The sequence below is a fragment of the Sinohyriopsis cumingii genome, chromosome 11, assembly GCF_028554795.1.
Source record: "Sinohyriopsis cumingii isolate HCF-2022 chromosome 11, ASM2855479v2, whole genome shotgun sequence".
In the NCBI taxonomy this organism is placed as follows: domain Eukaryota; kingdom Metazoa; phylum Mollusca; class Bivalvia; order Unionida; family Unionidae; genus Sinohyriopsis; species Sinohyriopsis cumingii.
This window is the reverse complement of record NC_142971.1, coordinates 29,488,420-29,502,523: the sequence shown is the minus strand read 5'-3', so window position 1 is coordinate 29,502,523 and position 14,104 is coordinate 29,488,420. Positions and strand designations below refer to the sequence as shown.

The window sequence follows — 14,104 nt, the reverse complement described above, 5'->3', positions numbered from 1 at the left end:
ATAGAGCTAGAAGTCGGTTTATTTCTTTGATGGATTCAAGTGGTGTAATGGTATACATACATATATATATATATATATATATATATATATATATATATATATATATATATATATATATATATATATATATATATATATATAAAGAATACAAATCATATGGCAAATAACATTGCTTTCAAGTGCACTGGATCCAAAGGGATCAAATTTGTCAGTGATTGATTAAAATAAATGTAATAAACTGACTATGAACAGTGCAAAACTATTATCTTGCTAGCCTACTCAAGTGTTTTCGACTCTTAATGAGTCTTTTTCAAAGGCAAATACAAGACATAGACAAGACAAACAAATAAAACAGACAAACTGTTGTCTTTGTAAAACTTTACATGACTATGATTTGTTGCGGATGCTGAAAGATATTTCATATTGACCTAGAAACTGATGAGCCAAAGTGTCATCTGTTATTTTATGTAAATTTATGTATGCAAATGATGAACCATGCATTGATGATATCGGATGATAGCATTTGTACCAGTAAACTTTTGCCTTGTACTGACCTTTTCCATCCTTGCCAGTACAAAGTACCAGTCTGTACACGTTTCCCTAGCAGGATCTTTGTCAGTACAAAGTACCAGTATATACATGTTCCCTAACAGGTCTTTGTCAGTACCAAGTACCAGTCTGTATATGTTCCCTTTGTCAGTACAAAGTACCAGTATATACATGTTCCCTGACAGGTCTTTGTCAGTACAAAGTACCAGTCTGTATATGTTCCCTAGCAGGATCTTTGTCAGTACAATAAAGATTGTTTATTACATTCTTGGATACAGCATTGTCTCTCTTAGAACATTTTACTTTAATTTCCCCAGCCAAATTCCCAATTATTATCTATTCCAAAAGCTTTACAATATAACTCTTTATAGCTCAGTTGTAATATTTGTATCACCTGATGTACCAAAGCTGGTAAGGCATAACAACAATAGCATTGCATAACAGAAAAATGATAATCATACATCACTCATAATCATTAAACAACAGAGGCATAATAATCATGCCAGGTATCAAAGGCATGATTATCACACCAGTCAAAATTTTAAGGTCATTGTGATGACAGAAGAATTGTTTTGCATCAGAACTTTTATTCTGTCTTATGTACCTTAACCAGTCTTTGTGGAGGAATTGTACTTCTTTTTATTTCTAATGGTATGGTCAGGGTCATTGTAACTCAAAGAAAATGGGGTTTTCATAATTACTTTCATTCTAGAGTAGTTGTTTTACCAAACTCAATGGATGGCTTTGCAGTTATGGTAAGGATAGAAACTTATAGATTTTGAAGCCTAAAGGTCAAAGGTAAAGGTCATGGTATGTGATAAGAAAATAATGGTTTTTGCAGAGTAAGTTTAATTCCAGACTGTATACTTTGACCAAAGGTCAGTCATTGAGACCCTTTGATTCATAACCTCTTGAGTCAGCTTGCTCTGTTAGTTCTGTGTAGGACAATTAAACATGGGGCAGGTCCATTTTGTATGGTTCATGGTACTTTGTTTCTCATTTGCTTCTAATTCCTAAACCACTCATGGTTGAATTGAATTATTATGAAGCCAGGAACATTTATTTAGTAGCACCTCCTTGATCTTGAGGTCAAAGCTGTGGAAAATTTGGATTTAAAGGTTTTGGTTCAGACCTTTCATATGCTTTATTTTTCATCCCAAACCTTTTTGATGGCTTTTGCTCATACTTAGGATGGATCATTATGAAGTTTAGATAATGAATTCTGCAACATGCTCACTTGTTCTTTGTCAATGGAGTCAAGATCTCAGTGATAACAAATTTACTTTAAGGTTTTGGTTAAGATTTTTTCTGCCTGTATTTCCCAAAATCCCTTGTTGGATTTTCTTGATGCTTAGAATGAATCATTATAAAGCTGTGACAATTCATATGTATTTCCTTAAATGCATGGTTAACCTTTCAAGGTCAAGGTAACATTTTAAATGAATGCTTTGATTGTGGGGTCAACACAGAGTCCCTGATCTCCATGTTACTCAGCAACTGTGGCAGATATTTACCAAGGACATATTAGTCCATTAATAAGCCCAGCTCTGCTTTTTGACCAGGGCTTATTGGCAATATAATTTGTAATGTAGGGTTGTATTTCCAGATTAGTATATTGTTTGTAACTTTTTAAGCCCTTAGATATTTCATACATCGTCAATCCATAGAGATCATAAATATTTTTTTGTTCTCATCATTTTTTGCACAGTGGATTTTTTTCTTATTAAAAATGTACAAATTTGTATGTACTTATGAAGATTTTAATGTATTTTTTTCAGAATGTACAAATTTGTATGTACTTATGAAGATTTTAATGTATTTTTTTCAGAATGTACAAATTTGTATGTACTTATGAAGATTTTAATGTATTTTTTCAGAATGTACAAATTTGTATGTACTTATGAAGATTTTAATGTATTTTTTCAGATTGTTATAACATTTTCATGATAACTACAGACATTGCAGTAATGACTGCAAAATGCATGCTTAATGGCCCTGCCATGTTTGTGGAGGGGCAAAATTATTGTGTTACCTAGTATATATGTCTATCTGTCTGTCCTGTACTATCCCATCATGCCACAACCAATGTGAATTTTGTATCTGCTCAGTAAGCATACATATGACAGATCAGGTCAGGACAGATCATGAGATTCCAAAATTTGGCAGTTTTTACTTCAAAAAAGGGAGGATTTTTATCAACCTAATTTTTAGCAGACAACTGGACAAAAATTACAACTATTAAACAGGTTGGCATTTTTTTAATGTTAAAAATGTTAAAATATGCACATCATTCCTCAAAAGCATTATTTACAGAACTCAAATGGTTCACAACATATGACAGGATAGATTTTCACAAGGCAGTTCTTTTATATAAATGTCTACATGGAACTGCACCAGAGTATCTTCAAGACTTATTCAGGCCTTTTTCAACACAATACCAGTTGAGATCAATATCCCATGGAAACCTTCTAATACCAAAACCAAGAACAGAGCAATTTGAAAAGAGTTTTCAATACTCTGGTACAGTTCTGTGGAATAAGCTTCCACTACATGTAAAATCTGCTGAAAATATTAGAGTATTTAAGAAAAGATATGAGCATGTATGTGTTTCTAACAGATAATGGAATTTAGTATTTTAATACTAAACATGTTAAAATAAACAGTAATTATTGCCATCTTCATATAATGTGCATTGTTATACTCTCCTTAAGAGGGCCTCTAGGGAGAATAGTCCTTGACTAATGAGTCACCCTCTACAAATAAAGCATTATTATTATTATTATTATTATTACTATTATTATTATTATTATTATTATCACATCAAATGTGTCCTTTCACAGTAACATGTTGTCATTCATACTCTTCTTATATGTACCACAATCATTTCAACATTTCTTAGGAGATCATTGCTTGATTATGTTCAAGTGGCACTGTCCTTGTCTTTGGTGATCTTGACATTTTAGGAGATGATGTACTGTTATTGGACCCAGGTTTCCTCTAGAGTCAGCCTGAATTTTCCTCAGGCTGGAAAATGTCCTTAGTGTCTGCACCGGAATGTGGTAATGTCAGTACAACTGTACTGATTCCACCAAAGAAGTTTAATTGTTTCCTGCCTGTGGGTAGAGTCATAAATTCAGATTGCTGACTGCTAGACAGAACTACTCTGAATTGTTGCTGTCTGGGTCTAATGTTATTTTAATGTCAGTAAGCTTCTTCATATAACAGACAAATGCAAATATAATATCATCACACCCCTTGCAACTTTAATTCTAATTTGCAGGCAGTTTTGTTGTCATTATTATCATCACTATCATCACCCTTTAATAACCAAATCCAGGAAATGATTATCACTTATACTATAGTAGAACTTCAATTATCCATCAGGGTGCGGGACCGAGACCATGACGGATATGAGAATAGAAGGATAATAGAATATGAACATTAAAAGTATTATACAACAGATCAGGTCATCAAAAAATCACAATATCTATATATGTACTTGTACTTGTTTTTAACATTTTGACATACAATGCCCAGATGGTTAACAGAGACTGATGGATAATTGGGTGCCGGATAATTGAAGTTCTAATGCAGTATTATAGACATAGTCCAATTCATCCCAGGCAGTATTGATTACAGTCTCAGTTAGTGACTCATAGTTTCACCTGGTTTACATTCATGTTTACAGTTTATACAGTTTTCATGATGCGGTCATTTTATTGTATTGTCCAATGCATATTTTGCCAAAAAATACTGGTCATTGGTCACATTCTGCAGATGATTGCTCGCTAAAGTGAGTTTGTATAATAAATTATTATTATTATTATTATTATTATTATTATACAATTAAGGTTAAGATTTCTAATGAACAACTAAGTAGACACTGTGTGAATAGTTGTTGTCCATTTACATGAAAACGTTTGGGTGATTTATGGATCGGGGAACATTATTTTTGTCTCGACATGTCGAATAACCATAGATTATGTTTGGCCATCAAGTTGACAAATAGCATTCTAGTATACCGGGGTAAGTAACTTGATGGCATTTGATGCAGATTCTGTGAACATGAATTTCAGTGCTGTTTGTTGTAACTGTTAATATGCTTTTATGAGATGGTGTTTCTGAATGATGTGTGATGTCATTCTTGCCACTGTAACAGCCTTTTGAAAATGTTTTACAGGAAGAATGCATATTCATTTCCCTTTAAACTTGATTGCAGCCACATTCCTGTTTCAATCCATCACTTAATTTTGTATGATATTTCAGTGCTTGGATTTTGGTCTTTTAGCATTTGGATGCTTAGACATTTTGACAGACTTTAAACACTGAAGTCAAATCAACCCAGTTTTATGCTACTTGAGCTCTAGAGTAATGCAACCCTAATCAATTAACATCTTTAATCCTGTCCAAATTACTTCTAATCATTCACATTATTAACCATTTAATCACCAAAGCAGAAGACACATTACTGAGAGAATATACTGGTAATGTTTGTTTTTTTAATGCTGACTGTGCTCTTTCAGAACACAACCATGATCATTTGACATCGTTAACCCTTTCAGAAATACTTCTGCTCATGTATATTATAATCCACCTCAACAAACTTCAAACAAACAATGATGCTAATCATCTATGGACTAAAGATTCAAATTAGCAAATATGTTGTCTTGTCAGGTTTAAACCATTTCACAGTCACATGTCATGTACTACACTGGAACCAAAATGTGAATTTTATTTGGAAAAAATGAAATTTCTTACTAATAATTTTGCATATGCAGATTTCAATGAGTGATGGAAGGGATGGGAGACACACCAATACTCTGGAGAAAAACCCTCCGTGTGGGAGGATTACGTGTATGATTAATTATGGAATCATACCAAACTTAGTTTAAGGATTCATACCATTTTCCAACATAATGTAATGTAGTTGTGGCCCTGTCTGACATTATTTATGTTCACTTGCTTTCAGGGGCTTCATATTAAGAAAACTGAGATCAAGTTTGATTTCAATATTTTGTTACCAAATTGTGTAATGTTATGGATCCTATTTTTGTACTTAAAGCTTTTGCTCTTCAAATGCAGCATATTAGTTGGAATATCTGTTTCATAATGATTTATTTCTTGTTCATACACTACATACAGCATACTTAACTATAAAAAAATGTTTCATGAATTCAGTTTCTTCATGAAAATTCCTCAGTTTTCATGATTATTTTATAATTAAGAACAGGTTTTTTTTTCAACAGATTGTTCGTGTGGAAAACCGAACACTGTATCTTCAGTACCATTTAAAAAAGCTGGAGCTGGAAAGCAGGAATCCCAAACAATTTCAAAATGAGCTCGTTCTTTTCCATGGCACTTCCAGTGATACAGTTCCCAAAGTAAACCAAGGAGGATATGACCGTAATTACTGTGGGAAAAATGGTTTGTACTGAACCTTTTTGTATACATAATCCTCTTTTTTTTCTATAATTATTGAGATTATTATCATAACTTTAAAGCCCTGTCTTGACATTGCATGTTTTCTGTGATATTAGTCTAGATTTTCAGACATCCAACTTTTCCTTCCAATTCCTTTTTTAAACATCAGGACTATTAGTCTTTAATTATAGTTATGACCCAATAAAGTACATCAGTTAGCATTTGCATAAAGGTTTCTTAAAGTGATAATTTTCTAATTTGTTTTATTGCCTTTACATGTAAGCACAAATAAATATATATATATATATATATATATATATATATATATATATATATATATATATATATATATATATATATATATATATGTACACCGCTCCCTCGATAACTCGCGCCCGGATAACTCGCGATCCCGCTTATAACGCGGTGTCCGTCTTGGCTCCCGATTTTTTCCAGAGAAAATGTATTTAAAATATCTTTAAAATATGCTGAACATGAAAAAAATTACGATAAGAATTGATAAATTAAACCTTGATACATTGCTCGTTTTATCATCGAAAATGGTGATTAATGCCCGTAAAAATATAATCCATATTTTGAAATTTGCAAGTTCTAGAGAAGAATTAATTTCAGAGATCTGGAAAACGCTTAATTACGCGTATTTGGACGCCAATTTTTGATCTGGGACGCAGAAAAGGCGGGAGTCCTCCGTACGCATGTAATAGGTGCGCGGGAAAATTCAAAGATTTGCCGGTCCTGTTTCAGCCACCTGCTTTGTGGGAAAATGTGTTGATCAGTTTACTGTGCTGATATTTACAATGACAGAATTCAGTGACTGAAAGACTCTTTGATGTACTGTTGCTATTTCATAAGAGTACATTAAAAAAAAAAAGAACATGATGCAACAGCTAGGCGGCTAGTTCAAAGGCTTTGACTTGGCGGCCGAGTGAAAAAATATACTGATATTTAGTGATTGAATTCAGAGGCAGAAAGACCCAGTTTTAAAATCCTAGCGAGACCTCTGTTTAAAGATATCATATATTATGTAAGTTTTTAGGATAAATAGTTGTCATTATACTGTAAATAAACAGTCTGGTGAAATAGCGATCAATGAAAACTTCTGGTAAATGTTAACAGGTGGCAACAGAGAATGAAATAAACACCAATTAAACGACTTCCTGTGTGAAAGTCACGTTCTAATCCTTTAATTCCGTTTCAGTGTAAACATTATAATTACAACATAGTCTGTTCATTGAAAACATGAAAAGAGTCAATCGACCGTCACATCGAAACCCGTGAGTACTTCTGTGAGAACCTAATTACATGTACATGCCGGCTTTGTTTTGATCAACAACTTGGGGAAGTGTTTGTTGCATTAAAAAAAAAAAATCGATTACAAGAGACCTCGGGTGCTGGATTAAGGGTCTTGGAGCTGCCTTTGACGTAAAGCAAAACAGTAACAGAGACAACGACGACGATAGTGACTTCGAATGTTTCAGTGAAACTGATGTCATTAATGCCGAGGCAGTTTGGGAGAAATTAGAACAGACTCATGGTCCTGAGATGGGCGTTTCTCTTGATGGAGGAGTGGATTTGTTCTGACAATGATTGCCCTACAGCCGCATACATGTCAGATGAAACTATAATTATTTCTATAGCGAACAAATTTGCAGCAGAAGACGATTCTAACTGGAATAACACAAGTGTTGAAAGTGATGCAGACACAGATGTTGCACCCCCACCCCTCTGCACAGGAAGCAATCAGATATTTTGATAATGCCATAAGGTGGCTGGAGACCCAAAATGTTGACTACGTAAAGCTCATGCAGTTGAGAAATCTGAGGGATTTTGCTCGGCGGCAGAGAAACCAAGGAGTAACACACACAAAAAAAAATTAACTGATTTTTTCAAAAAGTGAATTGATATTTGTCAAGCGTGGCACAAACGGCAAGTATTAACTTTGTTCTAATTTACGTTGCTTTAAATTTGAGACCAATTAAATATGTCAGTACTGATTAACTCTTGTTGTTTTTTTTTTTTCCATTTTACTTCTATCGCATTCAAATCTATCTATCTATCTATCGTTCGATCGACACTGTTTCTCGAAAAGAGTCGATCTTTTGTGTAAAAAAAAATTATAATTTGGCTCAAACAATAAAACTAGAATGTATACAATTCAACATAAAAATTAGTGACGTAGTACACAATGTGTGAAGTGGTACACATGTTCAGCGAACGGAAACCACGTGGAATAATGTTTTCGATGATCGCCTCAATATACTGTAATTTTTCCTGAAATTTTTAATGTTGTCCTATGAGAAAATAATAAAGTACACCGTTATGAAGAGATATTTATTAACAGTTAATCTCAGAACCATTATAAAGTGAATATTCAACAGTATAATCTGCCTACCCCCCCCCCATTTTTCCGTTATGTCGTCAATCACTTTATTGGTTTTGGGCTTATTTTATAGGTCCCTCGATAACTCGCCCCTCGCTTATAGTGCGGTCGATGTTTCTGGACCCCGATGTGCGCGAGTTATCGAGGGAGTGGTGTATATATATATATATACACACCGCTCCCCCGATAACTCACGCCCGGATAACTCGCAATCCCGCTTATAACGCAGTATCCGTCTTGGCTCCCGATTTTTTCCAGAGAAAATGTATTTAAAATATCTTTAAAATATGCTGAACATGAAAAATTACAATAAGAATTGATAAATTAAACCTTGATACATTGCTCGTTTTATCATCGAAAATGGTGATTAATGCCCATAAAAATAAAATCCATATTTTGAAATTTGCAAGTTCTAAAGAAGAATTAATTTCAGAGATCTTGAAAACACGTAATTACGCATATTTGGATGCCAATTTTTGATCTGGGACGCAGATAATCACTGAGGCGGATATCTTTCGTATGCATGTAATAGGTGCGTGGGAAAATTCAAAGATTTGCCGGTCCTGTTTCAGCCACCTGCTTTGTGGGAAAATGTGTTGATCAGTTAACTGTGCTGATATTTACAATGACAGAATTCAGTGACTGAAAGACTCTTTGATGTACTGTTGCCATTTTATAAGAGTACATTAAAAAAATAAAGAACATGATGCAACAGCTAGGCGGCAAGTTCAAAGGCTTTGACTGTCGGCTGAGTGAGAAAATGTACTGATATTTAGTGATTGAATTCAGAGGCAGAAAGACCCAGTTTTAAAATCCTAGTGAGACCTCTGTTTAAAGATATCATATATTATGTAAGTTTTTATGATAAATAGTTGTCAGTATACTGTAAATAAACAGTCTGGTGAAATAGCGATCAATGAAAATTTCTGGTAAATGCTAACAGGTGGCGACAGAGAATGAAATAAACACCAATTAAACATCTTCCTGTGTGAAAGTCACGTTCTAATCTTTTAATTCCGTTTCAGTGTAAACATTATAATCACAACATATTCTGTTCATTGAAAACATGAAAAGAGTCAATCAACCATCACATCGAAACCCGTGAGTGCTTCTGTGAGAACCTAATTACATGTACATGCTGGCTTTGTTTTGATCAACGCCTTGGGGAAGTGTTTGTTGCATTAAAAAAAAATCGATTACAAGAGACCTGGGGTGCTGGATTAAGGGTCTTGGAGCTGCCTTTGACGTAAAGCAAAACAGTAACAGAGACAACGACGATGATAGTGACTTCGAATGTTTCAGTGAAACTGATGTCATTAATGCCGAGGCTGTTTGGGAGAAATTCATACAGACTCATGGTCCTGAGATGGGCGTTTCTCTTGATGATATGGAGGAGTGGATTTGTGCTGACACTGATTGCCCCACAGCCGAATACATGTCAGATGAAACTATAATTAATTCTATAATGAACAAATTTTCAGCAGAAGACGATTCTAACAGGAGTAATACAAGTGTTGAAAGTGATGCAGACACAGATGTTGCACCCCCACCCCTCTGCACAGGAAGCAATCAAATATTTTGATATTGCCATAAGGTGGCTGGAGACCCAAAATATTGACTACATAAAGCTCATGCAGTTGAGAAATCTGAGGGATTTTGCTCGGCGGCAGAGAAACCAAGGAGTAACACACACAAAAAAAAATTAACTGATTTTTTCAAAAAGTGAATTGATATTTGTCAAGCATGGCACAAACGGCAAGTATTAACTTGTTCTAATTTACGTTGTTTTAAATTTGTAGACCAATTAAATATGTTAGTACTGATTAACCCTTGTTTTTTTTGTTTTCCATTTTACTTCTATCACATTCAAATCTATCTATCTATCGTTTGATCGACACTGTTTCTCGAAAAGAGTCGATCTTTTGTATATAAAAAAAAGTCTAATTTCGATCAAACAATAAAACTAGAATGTATCCAATTCAACATAAAAATTAGTGACGTAGTACACAATGTGTGAAGTGGTACACATGTTAAGCGAACGGAAACCACATGGAATAACGTTTTCGATGATCGCCTCAATATACTGTAATTTATCCTGAAATTAATGTTGTCCTATGAGGAAATAATAAAGTACACCGTTATGAAGAGATATTTATTCACAGTTAATCTCAGAACGATTATAAAGTGAGTATTCAACAGGATAATCTGCCTACCCCCCACCTTATTTTTCTGTTATGTCGTCAATCACTTTATTAGTTTTGGGCTTATTTTTTAGGTCCCTTGATAACTCGCACCTCACTTATAGTGCGGTCGATGTTTCTGGACCCCGATGTGCACGAGTTATCGAGGGAGTGGTGTATATATCTATATATATATCAGGAGAGAAACAATATACTTCTGCCTCACTTAATAAAAAGGCCAGGAGAAGTTCTTGTCTCCTGCATGTTTGAATAACAGGAAAAGAAACTGACAGAAGATAGATAATAGAAGAAAGAAAGAAGTCAAAATTAATAAACAGTCTTAAAATGGTCAAACTACATATCAATGTTATGCTGACATTGAGCCCAATAAAGCTGTATAACAAAAATCAAAGAAATGATTATCATATCTATTACACAGAGAATCAAAGTGTTTTTATTATAGATGTATGCAAAACTGTATTAATATATTGCCACATCTGGAGACCTCTGTGACTCTTAGGAAAGACTAACTGGCAACCATGAACCAAATGGTACAGCAAGGAGAAACTGCTGACAATTGGGAAAATCCAGTGAACAGATGTATGATGGCCTAGCTAGCCTGTGAAGGAGAAACCTACTGATTAATTATGGATATATATGTTGTGAGATAACCCCCAAGCTTGTGCCATAGTGGGGGAGGATGATTGACCAAATGGCCAGACAGCAGAAATGAACAGTGAACCAGAATATGGATATGTCTAGAGCCTGCAGTTGTAACAAAACATATAGAAATGAGAGTGGGCTTAAAATTCACTGTACAAAGATGGGCTGCTCTCTGATCCAGAATCAAGTACAATCCACAGGACAACCTGGTAAGACAGAGTAGGAGACAGACCAGGATACACACCTAGGGTCCAACACCTCTAAGTGCCACAGGATGAAAACAAGTTCAGTAATAAGGGGGAGAATACATATGCTTCAGCAGATTTGAGGGGGAGGCTGGAGCTGGATTACTTAGGAAAGGTCTGCATTGGTAAATGAGTGTTAGTCAACAGAAACTTAGAGTAAAATGGCCTCTGAGTTTAAGCAAAACAACATAGAGACAATTTAATTAGGATGCAAAACAATATGTTGATAGAAAGGTAGAAGCCATGGCCATCATTATCTACAATATGGAAAAAGTTTGGTTTGAGATACAAGAACAGAAGCAGAGATATACATTGCAAGAAGAGAACCAGACTCCAGAAGATTGCAAACATAGGAGCAGAGTTGCAGAGGCTGACAAGACGGTATCTCATTGATGAAGAGAAAAAGGATCTTACAGACCTTAGATATAACCTAAGTGAAAGGCTGAAGACACTTACATGAGCAGAAAACATAAGAAAAAACAGAAAAAAGTATATGCAGAAGAGAGAACACTTCACTGCCAATTGGTTTGGCTTTGTCAAAATGCTGCTAGGAGACAAAAGATTGGCAAGACATGAATGTCCGAAGGAGGAGGTAGAAGAACACTTGAGAAAAGTACACAGTAATATGGATAGAGAGAAAGACCCTGGAGAGCAGCAGAGACTTATAAACCCAGAAGAAACAGTAGTCCTAGTTGACAGTTCAGAACCAAGACTGCATGAAGTGAAGGACATTATAAAAGACACAAGGGCCACATCAGCTCCCAGACCAAATGGTGTTCCTTACAAGATTTACAAAATAATGTCCAAGACTCAGCAGAAGACTTTGGAAGCCAATAAAGGTCATATGGAGAAGAGGTAAGTTGACAGAGAGTTGGCTGCTTGCAGGTGTTTGCTTTATTCCTAAGAGAATTCATCAGGACAATACCCGTTTTAAACGTGAATGGGAAGATAATCCTAGCCATCCTAGCCTGGCATCTGATGAAATACATCCTTGAGAGCAAGTACATTGATACTTCAGTTCAGAAATGTATAATTCCAGGAGTACCTGGTTGCCTTGAGCACATAAGTGTCTTAACTAAAATCATCATGCAGGATGCCAAGGATAACAAAGGCGATCTGACAATGTTGTGGTTAGACCCCTCCAATGCATATGGTAGCATTCCACACAAATTGGTGAAACTGACCCAAGAGAAGTTCCGAGACAGGCTTCAACACTACCTTGATGACTGTATCAGACTACATAAAAGCATGACAGAGATTTGAAATTGGCATCATGACTGGATATACCATTTCGGTGGTACCATTTTCAGCTTCAGTGAATCAGCTTGTGAAGTCAGCAGAGAAGATAAGCCAATGACCAATTATGTCATCTAGAGTTCTTCATAGCCTTTATGGATGATATGACAATTACAGACAAGTCAGTATCAGAATGTAGCTGAATACCTGATTAACTGGGCCAGGATGAAATTCAAGTCATCTAAGTCAAGAAATCTGATCCTGTTGAAAGAGAAGGTTCTGGATAGGAAAGGAAGCAATATCAATACTGAGTGAGCAACCAATTAAGAGCCTCTGCAAGTTGTTTAAGGACTCCATGAATGACAGTGAAAGTGTAGCAGAGATGAAGGAACAAGCCAAAAACTGGATGGAAGCCATAGAAAAGAGTGGATTACCTGGGAAGTACAAGGCCTGGTGTTACCAGCAAGGCATTCTACAAAGAATACTTTGTCCACTTCTAGTATACTGTCCCACTAATGGCTGTAGAAGCAGGCAAGAGAATGTTAAATGCATATTTGTGATGATGGATGGGAGTGACAAAGAGCTTCAGCAGTATCAGCTTGAACAGTATGGACAGGCAGCCTCAGTTACCACTATCATAAAGGAGAAAACAGTTCGAGGTGACTAAGGCGAAGCAGGTGATGATGTTGAAAGTGCAGATGAGAAGATGAGAGAAGCGGCAGTGCAAGTACAGACCGGTAGAAATTAGGTGGCAGCCAAGGCAGTTGAAAAGGCCAAATCCAGTCAGAGACTCAGCAACATGGTAGGCACAGCAGCAACAGGAAGGTTGGGGCTGAGAAGTCTGAAAAGGCCTGCATGGCAAGCAGCAGACATCTGAAGGAAACAGGCTATGGTCCAGAAAGAAGTACTCCTTGCAGAAGAGGATGAGGAAGCATGGGGACTGGCTACACTAGGAAGGTGTGAGGTGTAGAAAACTATCTTTGGGTGACATCTGGAGAGTTGATGCCCAGAAAATCAGCTTCGTCTTTAACTAAGTGCATAATGTTCTTCCTACAAACCAAAGGACATGGGAGATGACCCAAACTGTAACTTTGTGGGGAGACTTGTAAATATTTAGAATATGTGCAGTCATCCTGCAGTGTAGCTCTAACAGACAGTTCTTATCAATGGTGTCATGACCAAGTGCTTGCTGAGATTAATGCCAATATGGATTTAGCCAGGAGAAAGAAACAGCAAATGAAAAGTGGTCCAAACTTCATCAGCTATATGAGAAGCAGTGAGCACAAAAACAAAAGACTGAAGCAAGGTATAAAAGGACAGCTGAAATTCCCAAGAGACATCTGCAACACCAACTTCAGACGTGGTCAGGAATTACCCAAAAAGTGATTCTGTTAGAACTGACAGTGCTA

At 35.7% G+C, this 14,104-nt stretch overlaps 1 protein-coding gene across 1 annotated transcript in view; it reads left to right on the top strand.

Moving 5' to 3' along the window:
* Positions 1-14,104, top strand: part of LOC149787837 (protein mono-ADP-ribosyltransferase PARP14-like) — a 178,281-nt gene that overhangs the window by 149,994 nt on the left and 14,183 nt on the right. The window contains exon 22 of the mRNA XM_089974056.1: positions 5,796-5,973. Within this exon, the coding sequence (XP_089830182.1) occupies positions 5,796-5,973 (178 nt within the window). The remainder of the gene's footprint in view (positions 1-5,795; positions 5,974-14,104) is intronic.